General features: G+C 35.2%; 1 protein-coding gene and 1 non-coding gene across 4 annotated transcripts in view; both read right to left on the bottom strand.

Moving 5' to 3' along the window:
• Nucleotides 1-10,775: 10,775 nt before the first annotated feature.
• Nucleotides 10,776-10,877, bottom strand: LOC121040385 (U6 spliceosomal RNA). The gene has a single exon (XR_005795261.1). It is a non-coding gene; the product is annotated as a U6 spliceosomal RNA (small nuclear RNA).
• A 1,038-nt stretch (nucleotides 10,878-11,915) lies between these two features.
• Nucleotides 11,916-20,370, bottom strand: part of DDX60 (DExD/H-box helicase 60) — a 115,619-nt gene continuing 107,164 nt past the window's right edge. For all 3 annotated transcript variants that reach the window (XM_040470970.1, XM_040470962.1, XM_040470979.1), the window contains 2 exons: nucleotides 15,890-15,952; nucleotides 11,916-12,651 (listed from right to left, as the gene is read on the bottom strand). In XM_040470970.1, coding sequence (XP_040326904.1) covers nucleotides 12,552-12,651; nucleotides 15,890-15,952 — 163 coding nt within the window. In that variant the 3' untranslated portion in view covers nucleotides 11,916-12,551. The remainder of the gene's footprint in view (nucleotides 12,652-15,889; nucleotides 15,953-20,370) is intronic.

Below are 20,370 nucleotides of genomic sequence, written 5' to 3'. Positions count from 1 at the left end.
ATCATACCGTGTATATTTTCAGACCACAATGCTATGAAACTTGAAATCAGCTGTAAGAAAAAATTTGGAAAGAAAACAAATACTTGGAGATTAAAGTACATCTTACTAAAGAATGAATGGGTTAACCGAGAAGTTAAAGAGGAAATTAAAAAGTACATGGAAGCCAATGAAAATGATAACACCACAACCGAAAACCTCTGAGATGCAGCAAAGGTAGTTACAAGAGGGAAGTATACAACAATCCAGGCCTTCCGAAAAAAGGAGGAAAGGTCTAAGATATACAACCTAATCTTACACCTTAAAGAGCAAGAAAAAGAACAGCAAATAAAATCCAAAACGAGCAGAAGATGGGAAATCAATGCTATTGAAACCAAAAACAACAATAACAACAGAAAGAGCAAAAACAACAACAACAACAACAACAACAACAACAACAAACCAGTAGAACAGATCAATGAAACCAGAAGCTGGTTTTTTGAAAGAATTAACAAAATTGATAAACCCTAGCCAGTTTAATCAAAAAGAAAAAGGCAAGGACCCAAATAAAATCAAGAAGGAAAGAGGAGAAACCACAACCAACACTGCAGAAATATAAACAATAATAAGAGAATATTATGAAAAATTATAGGCCAACAAGTTGGTCAATCTGGAAGAAATGAACAAATTCCTAGAAACATATACACGACCAAAATTGAAACAGGAAGAAATAGAAAATTTGAACAGACCCATAACCAGTAGAGACATTGAATCAGTAACCAAAAATCTCTCAACAAACAAGAGTGCAGGGCCAGATGGCTTTCTAGGGGAATTCTATCAAGCATTTAAAAAATAGTTAACACATATCCTTGTGAAGCTGTTCTAAAAAATAGAAATGGAAGGAAAACTTCCAAACTCATTCTATGAAGCCATCATTATCTTGATTCCAAAAAGAACTACAGATCAATTTCCTTGATTAACATGGATGCAAAAATTCCCAAGATACCAGCGAACTGGATTCAACTATACATTAAAAGAATTATTCACCATGATCAAGAGAGATTTATACCTGGGTTGAAAGGCTGGTTCAAGATCCACAAATCAATGAATGTGATACATCATATTAATAAAAGATAAGAATAAATAAATAAATAAATAAAAGGACAAGAACCACATGATCTTCTCAATAGATGCAGAGAAAGTATTTGATAAAATACAGCATCTTTCTTGATACAAACCCTCTAGAAAGTAGGAATAGAAGGATAATACCTCAAGATCATAAAAGGCATATACAAAAGACCCACTGCTAATATCCTCAATGGGGAAAAACTGAGAGCTTTCCCCCTAAGGTCAGGAACACAACAGGGATGTCCACTCTTGCCACTGTTATTCAACAAAGTATTGGAAATCCTAGCCTCAACAATAAGACAACACAAAGAAATAAAAGGCATCCAAATTGGCAAGGAGGAAGTCAAACTTTCACTCTCTGCAGACGACATTATCCTCTATATGGAAAACCCAAAGGATTCCACCAAAAAACCATTAGAACTGATCAATGAATTCGGCAAAGTCTCAGGATATAAAATCAATGCCCAGAAATTGGTTGCATTTCTATAAACCAATAATGAAGCAGCAGAAAAAGACATCAAGGGTGCAATGGTGCAAGAAATTGCACCCAAAGCCATAAAATACTTAGGAATAAACCTAACCAAAGAGGTGAAAAGTCTATACAATGGAAACTATAGAAAGCTTATGGCAGAAAAATTTTTAATGTTTACTTTTGAGAGAGAGAGAAAAACAGAATACAAGTGGGGGAGGGGCAGAAAGAGAGGGAAACACAAAATCTAAAGCAGGCTGCAGGCTCTGAGCTGTCAGCACAGAGCCTGACGCGGGGCTTGAACTCATGAATCATGAGATCATGACCTGAGCACATGTTGGACACTTAAGCAACTGAGCCACCCAAGCTCCCCTCATGAAAGAAATTGAAGAAGACACACACAAAAAAAGGAAAACTATTCCATGCTCATGGATTGGAAGAGCAAATATTGTTAAAATGTCCATACTACCCAAAGCAATCTACATATTCAATGCAATCACTATCAAAATAACATCAGCATTCTTCACAGAGCTAGAAACAAATATCCTACAATTTTTATGGAACCAGAAAAGACCTTGAATAGCCAAAGCAATCCTGAAAAAAGATCAAAGCCTGAGGCATCACAATTCCAGACTTCAAGACAGTATGGTACTGGCACAAAAGCAGACACTTATATCAATGGAATAGCATACAGAACCCAGAAATGGGCCTACAAATGTATGCCAATTAATCTTTGACAAAACAGGAAAGAATATCCAATGGAATACAGTCTCTTCAGCAAATGATGTTGACAAAACTGGACAACAACATGCAGAATATTGAATCTGGACGACTTTCTTACACCATACACAAAAATAAACTCAAAATTGATGAATGTCCTAAATGTAAGACAGGATGCCATCAAAATCTTAGAGGAGAAAGCTGGCAGAAACCTCTTTGACCTTGACCTAGCAACTTCTTACCCAAAACATCTCTGGAGGCAAGGGAAACAAAAGCAAAAATGAAATATTGGGACCTCACCAAGATTAAAAGCTTCTGCACAGTGAAGGAAACAATCAGCAAAACTAAAAGGCAACTGACAGAATGGGAGAAGATATTTGCAAAGGACATATCAGATAAAGGGTTAGTATCCAAAATCTATAAAGAACTTATCAAACTCAACACCTAAAAAATAAATAATCCAGTGAAGAAATGGGCAAAAGACATGGATAGACACTTTTTCAAAGAACACATCCAGATGGCTAACAGACACATGAAAAAATGATCAACATCACTCATCATCAGGGAAATACAAATCAAAATCATAATGAGATACTACCTCACCCCTGTAAGCCACCCAGGCACCCCTACATTACATTTTTTTAAATAACCAAACTGGTACTGGGTAGTCTTAACATGTTTAAAACATATGAATTCAATCTAAAGGCACCATTTTGACATTAACCTCTAATGGGTCTTAATTTGTTTTCTAATAAAATATTTTCTCTGCAGACACTAACCACCACCACTATTCTGCCCTGAGCCTAACCTTCAAGTTTAACTTAGCTCTTTGTAGCCAGTTTTTTTTTTCTTAAATGGTCCCTAAACATATGCACTCATGTTTTTTTTTTTCCTCACTTCATCTCTGTACAAGTACAAGACCGTCTTCTACTTATGATCTGTGGTTTCTTTTTACAATCTAGCCCCCAGCAACAGTCACAAGATGGTAGAGTGAGAAGACCTAGAAAGGCAGACAGGTACACTACTCCCCTGATGGAACCACTGGTAGCAGCCTCTCTACACGTCTGATTCCTACCAGAAATGTTGCTGAAACAACTGTTTCAATATACTCCAAATTAAATCATTAACTTTAGTTCCTCAAATATTTGTCTGATATATCTGACATAGTTTAATGGAATCCTAATCCATTTGGCCAACCAGATGAGAAGCCTACCTCCTCTCCTACAAGATTCATACTGAATTCATTATCGGATCTTGGCAATTGTATCTCCTAAATATCGTTCATATCCATCTCTTCTTTCTACACTTAGCATCCCTGCCTTTGTTAAGGATTTTGTTTTATCACTTCTGACTTGACTATTTTAAGGGGCTCCCAACTAGTCTGTGTCTCCAGTATTACTTTTTACTCCAGCCACTACATAATTAAAGTTTCATTCCAAAAGAGAAATCGAGACTTTTTACCCACTTACTTTACTGCTTCTGATGGATCTCCACCAAGTAGTTGATAAAGTCCAACTGCCTATGTGATATCTTCCTCAATAATTCGAAATACATATAACTGCCACCTCCATGTTCACAAAGACTATTGTATTATATATATTTATCTCACAAGGATGCTTTAAGAATTAAATGATATATTACTTGTAAGACATTTAGCACAGTACCTAGCATATTATAAATTCCCAATAAAAATTGTTATTATTATTGTCAGTTGGAAGTATAGTATGGCAGTTAAGAGAGTGCCTTTTTAAGAGAGACTGATTGAGTTCAAGTTCCTCAAAAAAAAAAAAAAAAGAGCTTTATACTTATTAGCTGAATGATCTTGAGCAACTTATCTAATTTCTCTGGGTCTAATTTCTACATCTATACAATGCAAATAACAATGACATCTATCTCAGAGGCTTATTTTAGTAATTAAAGAAAATAATTTCTATAAAGTACTTAGCACACACCAAGGATAAACTTGTAACTAGTTTTTACTGTACTCTTCCTTTAATGTAAATATCTACTTATCTCAATCTTCCCACATGACCAGTGCTTCCTGCTGTGCATGGCATATAGTGAGCATTCAACCAGGATGTACTGAGTTAAAATATGAATATATGAGAGAATGAATGCAGGAAGGAAGAAAGGAAGGAAGTACTTAGGAAGCTTAATTGACAGTTACATATACGTTTGTCCATTAGACAAGAACTTGGAATGTAAATTTTTAAATGTATTCAAATAGGGGCATTTGGGTGGCTCAGTTGGTTGAGCATCCAACTCTTAATTTCAGCTCAGGTCAGGATACCAGGGTTGTGGGATAGAGCCCTGCATCAGGTTCCGCACTGGAGTCTGCTTAAGATTCTCTCTCTCCCTCTACCCTTCTCCCCCTACACATGCTCTCTCTCTGTCTCTCTAAAATAAAATAAAATAAAATAAAATAAAATAAAATAAAATAAAATAAAATAAAGTATTCTAATAATTCAATAGCATAGACCCGGGCAAGTATGGTAGATAGAAAAATAAAATAAATTTGAGAGACCCTGTGAAGGCTACATCAATAATATGTTAGTATTGTTTGTATAAAGAGGTGGAAAATTCACTGAAAGATAACAACTTTATCATAACAAAGTGAAAGATATAAAAGATCTACAGAAAATCTCATGTTGTAATTTCCTTCTATTGTTATATCATACATGATTTGAAAAAAAATGGAACAGCTCTGGCCTTTCAGTACTATGCTGTAGAAACACTAGTGGCAGTTTACTTATAAAACTCATATTTTCTAGTGAAGGAAGAATTGTTACACGGTACAGAGCTAAGAATGCACCACATGCATGCACACAGACACACACACATTCTCTCTCTCTGTAATGTACTAAGGCAATACTTCCTCATATTTCCTTTTTCTCTTATGCTTTATATTCGTCAATTACTTCATAACAAACCTGAAAAGTGATGTAGAGATTTCTTTCATGGAAAAATATCAGAAGCCGTGGAGGCTAAGGAGAAAAGAAGCCAGAGCTGATGACTGTAACAACTTATGGTTCAGAAGCTAGGAGAAAAACAATAAAAATCTGAAATATTTAATACATGAACCCAGCAAAAAAAGCCAACACTAGCTAAATATATCATTTGTTAAACTGAGTTTTATTTTTTCTTCAGTGTTCATTGACTGCATATCCAAACCGCATAAAATCAGCTAAGGTCAGGGCATGATCATACATTCTTTTATAGGGGACTAAATATGTATGTAGAATTTTGTGAAGAAGGCAAGTCATTGCAATGAAAGTCTGCCTTCTTTGGTTTCTAGGACACTGTTCATTTGCACTAGCTACAATAAAGGCTTGTTATCAACTCCAGCGTCACAAGGGTATGTGGTACAAGCATTATCGATCTATTTGTTAAGTAGGAAGTTAGATTTGGTTTCATATTGGTACATCCACATAAGCAATAAGAACTCATTTGGCTTTACAACCTAATAGGGACTTTGACCCTTTGCAATATTATGAAGATGACAGAGTTAGGGCCTTCATTCAACAGGAAGATATAACAAAGATCAAGATGGATATTGAGAAGCAAAAACTGGCTTTCAGAAAATTCTCAGGCTACGGAAGCCTTGCCCACCTGCCATGAGACTTCCTGAACCACACACAAATCACTGTTGAAATCACAACGTTAAGTTATGAAGAGGTGAACATTTCCCTTAACCCAGTTACTGATACAAGTAAAAATTACAGACCCAAATATTTCCCAAGATGTCCGTATCTTCCTTTCTTTTAATAAAAATCCAAGACAGGGTAGCCCCATTCCTCCCAGGTCTTCCTTTTTGCAACAAAAACACCTAGACATAACACAAAAAACAAGAATAGGAAACTTGAGACTTGAGAAATGACATGACAATGAGTTCCCTGAGTTTTCTTGTTGTCTCTTATCTATCCAAAGGAGATGAGGAGGGGCTAATCACCACTGCACTTCACCCTCTCCAGGTGTCATTGGGCTTCTAACTGCCCTCTGACCTAGTGTCAATAAGAATAAATAAGGCAGTGTGTGAGATGGAGCTGATCAGAACCCTGCCTTCACCCCCTTCCCTGGTGTGTGTGTATCAGGGAGCCGGGGTTGCTGAATCTCTACCCTCAACCCACATTAATTGGGTAAGTAAGAAGGAATTAATTGGGGCAAGAGAGAACTAATCACCTCTGTCTACAAACATTTCCTGTGACAGCTGAGCTTCCATCCTCACCCTAAAACAACAGAACAGTGTGAATCAGCCCTGTTTCTCTTCTCCCTTGAAGCTCAGTATACACCCCTATTCAAAGGTAAGGAACAAGACCATGAAGGCACAGTTCCACTTTCACCGGGAAGACGTCACAACGACTGCTGCCAGGGAAGCTGAACTTCAACAATGTTGCTATCTGCATGGAGGCAATGTCAGCTTGTGCTTCTTTAGCTAGAGTGATGTCAACAGGTCTAAAAGAAAGCTGAACCCCCACCCACCTCATCATGCTCTACACTTCAACTCATTTTCTAAAAAAGATTAAACAGGACCTAGAGTCTCATAGCAAATTATATAAAATGTCCAAATGTCCAAAGGATACAATAAAAAAGCATTGATCATATCAATAATTAGGGAAATCAAAACTTGAATGAGAAAAAAACACTGATGCCAATACCAAAGTAAAGCTGATGTAGAAATTAAGCGACAAGGATTTTAAAGCATCTGTCATTAAAATTTTCCAACAAGCAAATGCACATCCTCTTGAAACAAATAAAAAATGGAAAATCCCAACAGAGACATAGAAGTTACAAAAAATGAAATGGGAATTATAGAATGGAAAAATTCAATAAAAGAAATTTTTAAAAATTGCTAGATGAGTTTAATGGTAGAGCAGAGATGACATATGATTGAATCAGTGAACTTTACAACAGATAAATAGAATTTATGAATCTGAAAAACAAAAAGAAAGTAGTCTGAAAAAAAAAATGAACAGAGTTTTAGGGACCTGTGAAGCAATGCAAAAAAGTTAACATTCATATAATTGGAGTCTCAAAGGAGAGGAAACCTGGGTAGGGCTGAGAATATACTCAAAGAAATAATGGCTGAAAACGTCCCAAATTTAGAGAAAGGGTATACCTACAGAGTAAAAAACGTAAGTGGACCCTAAATTTTAAAAAACATGCAAAGAAAACACCATAATTAAATTCCTAAAAACTAAAGACAAAGAAAAAAATCTTGAAAGCAAACAGAAAGAAACAACACATAACCAATAGCAGAATACCGATTCAAATTACACTGGGTTTCTCATCTGAAACCATGAAGGCCAGAAGTGGCACACTTTTCAAGAACTGACAATTTTAAAAACCTGCCAATCATAAATTCTACCTCTAGTGAAGATATTTTTTAGAAATGAGGAGAAAATAAAAACTGTCCACTGAAGCAAAATTAAGATAATTTTCACTAGCAAATCTATCCTTCAAGAATGGGTAAAGGAAGAGGCACCTGGGTGGCTCAGTCGGTTAAGTGTCTGACTTTGGCTCAGGTCATGATCTCACAGTTCATGAGTTCAAATCCCACATCAGGCTCTGTGCTCTCCGCACAGAGCTTGAAGCCTGCTTTGAGTTCTGTGTCTCCCTCTCTCTCTGCCCCTCTGCATGCTCATGCATGTTCTCTCTCAAAAATAAATAAACATTAAAAAAATTAGAAAAAGAAAAGAATGGTAAAGAAAGTCCTTTAAACAGAAAGGAAAGGATTATAAAAGAAAGCCTGCACCTTCAAAAAAGAAAAAAATAAAATCAGAATGGGTAAAAATAGAGTTAAATATAATAATTCTTCTCATGAGATTCTTACATCATATTTAATGATTAAAACAGAAATTTTAACATTCTGATGTGGTGCTTGATGTATGTAGACAAACATCTAAGATAGCTATATTCAAAAAGGAGGAAGACTAAAGGGATCTAAGTAAAAGTAGCATAGTAAAATTTGATACCAGTAGACTGTGATAAGTCATCCACGTATATTGCAACCACTAAGAAAACTGTGCAAAGTGATATACTCAAAACCACTATAAGTAAATCAATATGGAATCCAAAGATTTTTAGGTAATTCACAGGAAGGCAAAAAAAAAAAAAAAAAAAGAGAGAGAGAGAGAGAGAAACAGAACAAGAAACAGAGGAAATATAAATATTAATAGCAGCTTTACTTCTAATAGCCAAAAGCTGGAAACAACCCAAATGTCCTTCAGTGGGTTAAATGGTTAAACAAATTGGTACAACCAACCATACTATGGAATACTATTCAGCAATGAAAAGGAACACACTATCGACACATGTAACAACCTGGATTAATCTCAAGGTAATTATGCTGAGTGAAAAAAGCCAATCTCAAAAGGTTACGTATTGTAAGATTCCACTTCTACAGGTCTTGAAATGACAAAAATTATGGAATTAGAGAACAGCTGGAGGTTGGTGGAGGTTACAGTTGGGGGCAGGAGTGTGGAATTAGATGGGACTCAGGGAGAAGCAGGAGGGAGTTGAGAGGGGAGTGGTTTTGATTATTAAAGAGCAGGAAGATTCCTTTTGGTAACGGAAGTGTTCTGTATCTCGCTGTAATGCTGGTCACACAAAACTACACATGCAACAAAACTGCTTAGAACTAAATACACAGGAATGAGTGCATGTAAAATTGATGGAATCTGAATAATGGGTTATATTTATATTAGTTTCCTAATTTTGATATTGTACTATAATTATGCAAAATGTTACCATTTAGGAAACTAGGTAAAGGCTGCATAGGATCTCTCTGTATTATTTCTTTTTTTATTGAGATATAATTGACACAATATATTAGTATACCTAAATGTTTTGGTATTTGTATATTTTGTATATATTTGTATATTTATGAAATGATCACAATAAATCTAGTTAACATCCATCACCACACATAATTACAAATTTCTTTCTTGTGATGAGAACTTATAAGATTTACTCTCTTGGCAACTTTCAAATATACAATACAGCATTATTAACTATAATCGCCATGCTTTATATTAGATCCTATGATTTTTTTTTATGTTTATTTATTTTTGGAGAGACAGAGCGTGAGCAGGGGAGGAGCAGAGAGAGGGAGGCAGACACAGAGTCTGAAGCAAGCTCCAGGCTCCAAGCTGTCAGCACAGAGCCTGACGCGAGGATCAAACTCACAAACTGCAAGATCATGACCTGAGCTGAAGTCAGATGCCTAACCAACTGAGCCACCCAGGCACCCCTATCCTATAACTTACTTATTCTACAAGTGAAAGTTTGTAACTTTTTACCCCCTTTACCCATTTTACCCACCCCACCTCCCACTTCTAGTAACAACCAATCTCTTCACTGCTATGAGTTCAATTTTTGTTTTATTTTATAGATTCAATGTATAAGTGAGATCATATGGTCTTTGTCTTTCTCCGACTTATTTGACTTAGCATAATGACTGACCTGAAGTTCCATCCGTGTTGTGGCCAATGACAAAATCTCATTCATTTTTATAGCTGAATAATATTCATATATATATATATATCCCACATTTTTACTTATCCATTCATCCATCAATGGACACTTAGATTCCATCCATGTCTTGGTTATTGTAAATAATGCTTCAGTGAACATCAGAGTGCATATATCTTTTTCAGTTAGCATTTTCATTTCCTTCAGATAAATGTTCAGAAATGAGATTCCTGGGTCATATAGTAATTCTATTTTTTATTTTGTGAGGGACTCCCATAGTATCTTCCACAGTGGCTGCACCATTCCCAAAATCGTGCACAAGGGTTCCTTATTCTCCACATCTGCCAACACTTGAATAACCATTTTCTCAGACATGAGGAAACTACATGATACCTCTTGTAGTTTTGATTTGCATTTCCCTGCTGATAAGTGATGTTTAGCATCTTCTCATGTGTCTGTTGACCATCTGTATGTGTTCTTTGGATAAATGTCTATTCAGGTCATCTGCCCATTTTAATTGGATTATTTGGAGGGTTTTGGGTGTTGAGTGGCATGAATTCCTTATACATTTTGGATATTAACCCCTTATCTGATTTATCCTTTGCAAATATTTTTTCTTCATTGGCATGTTGCCTTTTTATTTTGTTGATGGTCTACATTGCTGTGCAGAAGCTTTTTAACTCTATATAGTCCCACCTGTTTATTTTGCTTTTGTTGCCTTTGCTTTTGGTGTCAAATCCAAAATATCATTGTCAATATCAATGTTGTCAAGGAACTCGCCTAGTTTTCTTCAAGGATTTTTATGGATTCATCTTATTTTTATGTCTTTACTCCATTTTGAATTAATTTTTGTGTATGGTGTCAGATATTGGTCCAGTTTCATTCTTTGGCATGTGGCTGTCCATTTTTCCCAGCAACATTTATTGTAGAGATATTCCCTTCACCATTGTCTATTCTTGGCTCCTTTGTCATAAATGAATTAACCACATATGCACAGGTATATACATATATTTTTAATATGGAATAGTTCACAAATTTGCATGTTATCCAGGAGCATGTGCTAATCTTCTCTGTATCCTTCCTGTTTCAGTGTATGTGCTGCTGAAGTGAGCATGGTATATTATTTCCAGCATTTGCATCTTTTTCTCAACATAAAAATTTTTACAAGTGGCTCTTCCAGAAGACCCTTTATAGACCTAATGCCAATATGATGTTTTCCTCTCATGGGAAAAAAATGGGAATAAATTACGGTGGTAATAATGATTCTCCAGTAAATCTTACCAGGGTGTCTATACATATTTCTCAGAAAGAAAAATTTCACATTATCACAAGAAATGGAACATAAAATGTTTTCAGAGTTCCTATATAAATTCTCTTTTCAAAAGTTGCTCCACGTTACTTTTTAGAGTTATTGCTAAAAGGCAAAAAGGAAGCAAAGGAAGCTGACCATTAGACCTACCTTAAAGAGGTTAGGTATAACTTCCTCTTTTACTAGAATTCCAGTTTATAGGAAATAATCTTAGTCTATCCCTAAAACTTAGGGAGCCAGTTTGGTTCAGTCATGGAAAAAAAATCTTCATGTATTCATCAGACTTATGAAACCACAAGTGAGAGGTGGAAACCAACGTGACAATTTATTACTATTGTGTATCAGTGTTTCTAGGAGAGATCAGTAGTGGTCTACTGACCATTGAGTGGTCAATAGAAACGGCTTTGGTTTCTATGTATTTTGGTGTCCAGAAATTGTTACATTGCAAGTTTTAAATAATGTGAATGGGTCTAAACCAAGGAAACTAGAGACCCCTAACATGGCACATGCAATAATGGGACATGTCCAGGTAACAGAGTATTCTTTTATCTCCAGACAAAATGAAGCACAGGTGTTTTTCTAAACCAATGTAATATATGTATAAATAATTTCATACAAAAGATCATCTTCAGTAAGACATCTGGATAGAAGGAGAGAACAGACCTTTTGCTCTGAGGATAAAATACTCAAGTTGAGGGTCTAAAATAGTTTCTAAAACTGTGATCTGAGGCTTAAGGCTAGGGAGTGAAAGTGATTATATGTGAACTATTTATTATATACAAAATGTATATGTGTGTGCAAATAGTTTGACAGATGCATAGACTTAACACAAAGAGACCAATGGTAAGTTGACTACACCCATTTTATTTCTTTGTGGTTTTTCAGTCATTTATATACAATTAAAATCAAGCCAAATCACAAGCTAAGTTTGTTTTAAAACATCACAGGATTCATGCCAGAACTCTCATTTATATTTTTTAAAAAAGTAGTTCAAGTTTACTACAAGCCACCATTTTAAAGACCATACATATAAGTCATATAATCACATGTAAGTTAATTAAAGAAAATATATTTCAACTTCAGTGTACTGTAGTAGCTTATTCTAGCCTTAATAGACTTTTATAAATTATGACATTGAGGCAAAAAATGTTGAGAACGTAATATTTGTTTAGGCCTCACAGAGTAAAAATTGTTCTTCAGTCACAAACAAAATCTTCGCATTTTCTCAATCAATCCACAGCCTAGCTGAAACATAGGCATTATTATTCAACTATATAAAGAAGCCAAGATTCAAAGACATTAAATAACTTTTCCAAGGGTACTCATGAAAGCCATGCCAAGTTTGATTATAATTCTGACTCCAAATTGTTACTTCCACTTCATTATATATGTATTTATGACCAAAAATATGAGGATCACAAAATATGACTTGAAAAATGCTCACGGAAAAATTTTAAGTGATCTGGATAGTCTTTGTTTTTAAACTCGGTTAAGTTTTTCAAAAAAGGTTTCACTCAATTGTTCAAATGCTAAGACCACATTGTCATCTTCATTTTCACATAGTTCACGCAAGGAAACACTGTAAATGGAAATACACAGCATTTTAGTGAGAGTCGGTACTATAAGAAGGACTTTCTCCATGTGGGAAGAATTAAGAAAATCCCATTACATGATGAAATGTTAGAAAAATATGAAGAATGATGATAAAAAACATGTTTATCTTAAAAAAAAAACTTGAATGGAAAAAATAACAAAATAAAGATAACAAAACAGTTCCCGTACAGTTCCTCTTCACATCAATTACCAAGAGGATTTTAAAGGCCAACAAATTTCATGTAAACCTATCCCTCTTCCCTTCAAAAGCAACAACACAAATTCCCCTCCTTTCTCCATACACCTCTTTAGAGGCTATCTTGTGATTTTTTTTTTTGGCTACCATGTCCAATATATACTGAAACCCACAAGTAACTACTGCTAAGAAGGGCAAAATATTACTTCCTTTACCTATATATGTAAGAAAATTAAAAAGAAAAAAACAGGGTGTAATAAACAGAATAATGGTCTTCCAGAGAGATTTATGTTATAATCCTCAGAAATCTAGGACCATGTTAGTTTACATGGCAATGGAGAATTAAGGTTGCAGATGGAATTGAAGTTGCTGATCAGGTGACTTTGAGATAGAAAAATTATTCTGGATTTTCTGGGTTAGCCCATTATAGTCTCAAAGGTTCTTGTAAGCGGGAGAGGGAGGCAAGAGAGAGCTCATCTCAATGTAAGACTTTCCCCACCATTGCTGGCTTTGAAGAGGGAAGGGGACCATGATAAAAATAATGCCAGCAGCCTCTGGAGCCCGGAAAAGACAATAGAGCAGATTGTCCTAAAACCTCCAGAAAGAAATGAGCTTTGCCAACATCTTGATTTTAACCCAGTTAGACCCATTTTGGATTTCAGGCTTCCAGAACTGTAAGATAATAAATTTGTGTTGGTTTAAACTACTAAATTTGTGGTAATTTGTTATAGCAGCAATAAGAAATGAATATGCAGGTGAAAAGAAAGGAGAGAGGAAATCCACAAATGAACCGTGCAGCTGCAGTGATAAAGTACCGAACACAATCAGGATCTTTTTATCAACCTATTGTAATTCCTATTACCTTGGTTTCACTAGAGTTCCAGAATTTTTCCTAGTGTCTTCATTGACCTGCTACAAACAATGACCAGATCTGTATCTGTAACACTGAATTTCCTCCTAGTTACAGACCTATAATTATGACACCGACCATTTCCTCTTGAATGATTTCCCACAGATATTATGTGACATATATAAATTCTAACTCACTATTTTTGGTTCTTAGTCCTCCAACCAACCTCATCCTCACTTTTATGTTTCTTATGTATCATTAACTAAAATAGAAACCTTGTTATCTTCACCAACTACATGGCCTTTATTGACAGTTTCTTTGAATACTATCTCATAAATACTTCTCTAATCATCATTAGTTCTATTTCCTTAATTCAGACCCACACCCACTCCCACCTGCATGGCTGTTATAGCCTTTGAGTTTCTGCCACATATATAAGCCATACACATCTCTGTCACACATATAAACCATAGACCCATATCATACTCATGTCTATGCACTGTCTACACATTATTCAAAATATTAAGCCCAAACTCCATAATATCAGAATTAAGACCCTTCTCAAGGTATCCAAATTGTCTTTAAAGCTCCTTTAAGCAACTCAGCATCTTCCCCCATCCCTATCACAACTCCCATATTCCCCATGCCACTATAGTGAGATCGAAGCCAATACCTGACATATCAGACCCTTTCTCATTTCTGTACTTTGAAAACACTATTTCCTCCGCCCCCTTAATACACCTTAAGACTTAGTGAAAAAAATTACTTCATTTGAAAATCTTTCTCTGAATCCAAGGTCAAGTTAGTTGCCCCCTTATCTGTCACCCTAGCACTTATTACCTTTTTAATATCTACAAGTAAGTTTCCTCACACTACACTGTAAGATTATGTTCAAAGAAGGGATAGATTTAATGATTATCTGTATCTTAAATGCTTAAACATATTCCTCAAATCAGTAATGTTTCAATAATTTTTAAAGAAAAAAATGAATGATATTTCTAGGATCAGATTTTGAGACAGCTCCAAAGTCTCTGGAGTTTCTTGAGATGCTCTTGAATAACTATGAGCTACTCAAGAAATACACTACATAGAGATACTCAAGAAACTAGAGCAGTTCCCTCTGCTCTAGCATCCTCATAGTTTCATTCTCTGTATAAAACATCCAAACAGGTCTAACTAATCTTGTATCAAAAAAAAAAAAAAAAAAAAACAATGACCTAATTAGCAACAACTTCATGAAGATGAAGAGATTCATGGAAAATTACATGTATTCATATATGTGAAGAAATATAATTTTTAAAGCAAGTGATAGAAAAGGGAAAACCCATAAAGTATTAAGGTACATGCAGAACAGAGGCTTTAGGAAGATGTATATTTAACCAGGAAATACATGATGGGCTTAAGGATGGATCTTCTAATAGAGCCTTAGGATGGGGGTATCCATATAAAGTTTGGAATTGTTTGGGTCCCCACAGAGCTCTGTTAAAGATGAAAACAGGAAGCCAATATGAGAGATTAGTGTCAGATGAAGCCTGGGCAAAACACTGTATAAAGCAAGAGAATCCAGAATATGTAAATTGATATATAACCAGGGACCAATGGAGCCCTAAGGGGCCCTGTGAAGTATCATGTATCTGACAAACACTGGTTATGGAAACAGAATACTAGCATCTAGGAATTCCTGAGGTTTTGGAATATCGTCCTATTATGCAGTGCCTGAGGCTAGGGTTCTGGTCTGAATTAAACCTTACGTCAAATGGGCTTTGGAATTAATTCTATTATAGAACCAGTGCAACAGGGTGTTGAAGAGAAGCTCTGCAAATTGTTTGGGGAGTTGAAAGGCGTGACATCTAAGAAGCTCAGTGTCACTTCTAAGTATAAGGTCAACAGGGGTGCCTGGGTGGCTCAGTCAGTTAAGGATCTGACTCTTGATTTCAGCTCAGATGGCGATCTCATGGTTCATGAGTCTGAGCCCTGCATGGGCTCTGCACTGACAATGCAAAGCCTGCTTGGGATTCTCTCTCTCCTTCTCTCTCTGCTCCTCCCCTACTCATGCTCAAGCACTCTCTCTCTCTCAAATTAAATAAACTTAAAAAAAGTATGAGGTCAACAAACTCAATTTAATTACCATTAAAATTTTGGAAAATATGAAATCAATACTTAAAGTATATAACATACCTGATAGATCGAATGGTGAGTGCAAAATCTTTCAACAACTCATAAGCAGTTCCTTCATTCATCCTAAACAAAATATCATTTTGAAAATTAATAGTATAAAAACATTAAAGAACTTATTTGATACTGAAATTTTGGCTTTGTCAATAAGAGATTACTTTCATCTGTCAAGACATGTTTATTAGAATGCCGCAATCCTAAAGGATAATTCAATCAACAGGAGTGATAATTATGAATTCAAATATCACAAGTATAATACGCATAGGAGACTGACCATTTCAGGAGAAAACCAAAGTAGGAAAGTTAAGCTCAGAAGAGTGAATGGGGGCTGCAGAATCAAAAGGGAAGAATCAGACTATTTACTAATGTCACAACTACTTTTATTCATGACAATGAGTCATATTTTTAAAAATATTTAAATATTTAAAAATATTTTTAAAAATGATCAGAAATACATCTGAGGGGGAAGAAGGCAGCAGGGTAGGAAGACCCGAAGCCTGCTTCATCCCATGAATACAACTAGATAACTATCAAAACATCCTAAATACACCAGAATCAACCTGAAGACTGACAAAACAAATTCCACAACTAAAGGTAGACAAGAGGCCACATCAAAAAAGGTAAGAAGCACAGAGACACGGTTTGGGAGAGAAACATACTGTGGCTGCTGCAATGGGGAGGGAGCCACAGGCATGGAGAAGGGCAAGAGACAGACTAGCACATAGGGGATTGTACAAGGAGATGTTTCCCCATACCAACTGGCTTGGAAAATGAGACGGTCTAAATTTCATGAGTTCTTACAACCAGCAGGGCCTAAATAAAGCCTGAAGTTTTAAAGGTCAGTAGCTGTGGCACAGATAGAGCCCAAAGGCATCGGGGCTGCTCTTGGAGAGAAGACAGGGCAAACAGCCCACAGATGCACAGCATGAAAAGAGTTACCTGAAGAGTGGCTGCGGCACACAGTGGGGAGGTTATTTGCTTTTCTCAGAGTATGTTTCAGAGAGGCAGTGTTCACAAGAGACCCCTCTGGGAACAAAGAAACTGGCTAGCATAATTTCCTCCCCCATCCCTCAGCATAGGCAAAGGGCCACCTGCAGGAACCAGCACCATGCTAACAGCTGACACTCGCTACCTAACTTGCTCACACCAAGCCTTATCCCCACACACACTCTGTTGGAACCACCCTTCCCAGTCATTCTTGCCTCAGTCCCAGTGCTGCAGATACCCTCCCAAAGAAGACCAGCCCAAACCTGTGCTTATACCACGTCTACCAACATAGGAGCTCCTCTACATAAGGGCATTACTGTAAAAAACAGGGGAAGTAGCTGAGTTTCCTAACATAGAGCAGGCACAGAGACTTAGACAAAATGAGAAGACAGAGGAATTTGTCCCAAATGAAAAAACAGGACAAGGCCATGGCCTTGAAACAGATATAAGTAACATGTCTGATAGAGAATTTAAAGAAATGATCCTAAAGATACCCATTGGACTTAAGAATGGAAGACATGAGTGAGAACCTTAACACAGAGATAAGTTATAATATATCAGAGATAAAGGGCTCAATAAACAAAAACACAAACATGCATGATGGAATGAACAGCAGGATGGAAGAAGCAGAGGAACAAATTAATGACCTAGAAAACACGGTATTAGAAAGTAATCAAGCTGAACAAAAGAAAAAAAAAAGAATTATGCAAAACAAGAACAGACTTGGGGAACTCAGTGACTCTATCAAACATAAAAACATTCATATTATAGAAGTCCCAGGAGAAAGAAAAGGAGACAAATGATTTATTTAAAGAAATAATAGCTGAAAACCTCCCTAATCAGGGGAATGAAATAGATATCCAGATCCAAGAGGCACAAAGAACTCCCAACAAAATCAACAAAAGCAGATAAACACCAAGACACAACTAAAATGGCAAAATATAGTGATAAGGAAAACAATTTAAAAGCAGCAAAACAAAATAAGACAGTTACATACAAGGGAAATCCCATTAGGCTATCAGGGTCTTTTTCAGCAGAAACTTTCCAAGCAAGAAGGAAGTGGCATGATATATTCAAAATGCTGAATAGGAAAAATCTGTAGTCAAGGATACTCTATCCAGCAAGTCTATCATTCAAAATAGAAGAAGAAATAAAGAGTTTCCTAGACAAAAACTAAAGCAGTTCATGACCACTAAATCAGCCCTCCAAGAAATATTAAAGAGGATGCTAAGGAAAAATGAAACACCAAAATTGACAGTATGAAGGTGGGAAACACAAAATCAGTATAAATGAATCTTTTTTGTAAAATACCAGCCAAAGAACTCACAAAATTAAAGTATGAAAATAAGACACCATGTACTTAAAACATGGGGAGGAGAGGAGTAAAGAATGGGTTCAAATTAACTGACCATCTACTTAAGATAGATGGCTATATTCAGAAGATATAACCTAATGGTAACCAAAAATCAAAACCACTAATTAATATGCAAAGAATAAAGAGAAAGAAAGCCAAATATATCACTAAAGAAATCCATCAAATCATGAAAAAGAAAATGACAAGAAAGAACCAGAGAAAATTTTCAGAAAGAACCACAAAACAAGTAATAAAATATCAATAAATATATATCTATCAATAATTACACTGAATGTAAATGGACTAAATACTTGAATCAATGACACAGGGTGACAGAATGGATTTTTTTAAGAAAAAGACTCATCTATACACTGCTTATAAGAGTATTTTTAGTCCTGAAGACACCTGCAGATTGAAAGTGAGAGGATGGACATTTATCATACAAATGAATATCAAAAGAAAGCCAGAGTAGCAATACTTATAATGAACAAACTCAACTTTAAAACAAAGACTGTAACAAGAAGTAAAGCACCCAAATACATGAAACAGTTAATAATGAACATAAAGGAATTAATTGATAACAACACAATAAGAGTAGGGGGCATTAACACCCCCACTTACATCAATGGACAGATCAACTAAACAGAAAATTGTCAAGGAAATAATGGCTTTGAATTACACACTGGATCAGCTGAACTTCACAGATATATCTAGAACATTCTATCCTAAAACATCAGAATACACATTCCTTTCAAGTACACATGGAACATTCTGGAGAATAGATCATGTATTAGGCCATAAAACAAGCCTCAACTAATTCAAAAAAGATTAAATCGTACCATACATCTTTTCTGACCACAATGTTATGAAACTAGAAATAAACCACAAGAAAAACTTTGCAATGACCGCAAAGAGATGGAGGTTAAGTAACATACTATTACACACTGAATGTGTCAAATAAGAAATCAAAGAAGAAATAAAAAATACATGTAAACAAATGAAAATGAAAATACATAGGTCTAAAACCTTTGGGATGCAGCAAAAGCAGTCCTAAGAGGGAAGTTTATAGAAAAACAGGCCTACTCAAGAAGAAAGAAAAATCTCAAATAAAAAAACCAAAAAACAAAAAACTAATCTTACACTCAAAGGAGTTAAAAAAAAGAACAATAAGCAAAACCTAAAGCCAGCAGAAGGAAGGATATAATAAAGATTAGAGTATAAATAAATGATATAGAAACTAAAAAAAAAAAAAAAATAGGTTGATGAAATCAGAAGCTGGGTCTTTGAAAAAAATGAATAAAATTGATAAATCACTCTCCAGACTTATCAAAAAAAGGAGAAAGGACACAACTAATAAAATCACAAATGAGCGGGGAAAAATAAAAACCAACACTAACAAAAATACAAATAATTATAACAGTATATTATGAAAAACTATATGCCAGCAAATTAGACAACCTAGAGGAAATGAATAAATTCCTAGAAACATGAAACCTACCAAAACCAAAACAGGAAGAAACAGAAAATATGAGCAGACTGACTACCAGTAACAAAATTAAATAAGTGATCAAAAAACTCCCAACAAACCAAAGTCCAATACCAGATGTCTTCACAGGCAAATTGTACCAAAAATTTAAAGAAGAGTTAAAACCTATTCATCTCAAACTATTCCAAAAAAATGCAAGAGTAAGGAAAACTCCTAAATTCACTCTATGAGGCCAGCATTACTGTCATACCAAAAACAAGTAGAGACACCACCAAAAAAAGGCCAATATCGCTAATGAATATGGATCAAAAAAACCTTCAACAAACTACCAGAAAACTAAATCCAGCAACACATTTAAAATAAATTTCATATTAAAAATAAATAAAATAAAATTTTAAGATTAAAAAATAAAAAAAATAAATAAATGTAAAAAATATATTAAAAAAGCAATACATTAAAGAATGTTTCACCATGAAAAAAAAATAAAAAAATAAAAAACCATTAACCACAATCAAGTGGGATTTATTCCTGAGTTGCAAGTGTGGTTCAATATTTATAAATCAACCATATGACATATCACATCAATAAGAGAAAGAATAAGAACCATATGATCATTTCAATAGACACACAAAAAAAGCATTTGACAAAGTACAACAT

The sequence above is a fragment of the Herpailurus yagouaroundi genome, unplaced genomic scaffold, assembly GCF_014898765.1.
Source record: "Herpailurus yagouaroundi ecotype Mexico unplaced genomic scaffold, PumYag 28, whole genome shotgun sequence".
In the NCBI taxonomy this organism is placed as follows: Eukaryota; Metazoa; Chordata; class Mammalia; order Carnivora; family Felidae; genus Herpailurus; species Herpailurus yagouaroundi.
The sequence above is the reverse complement of the archived record's forward strand: the minus strand, read 5'-3'. Positions and strand labels throughout refer to the sequence as shown.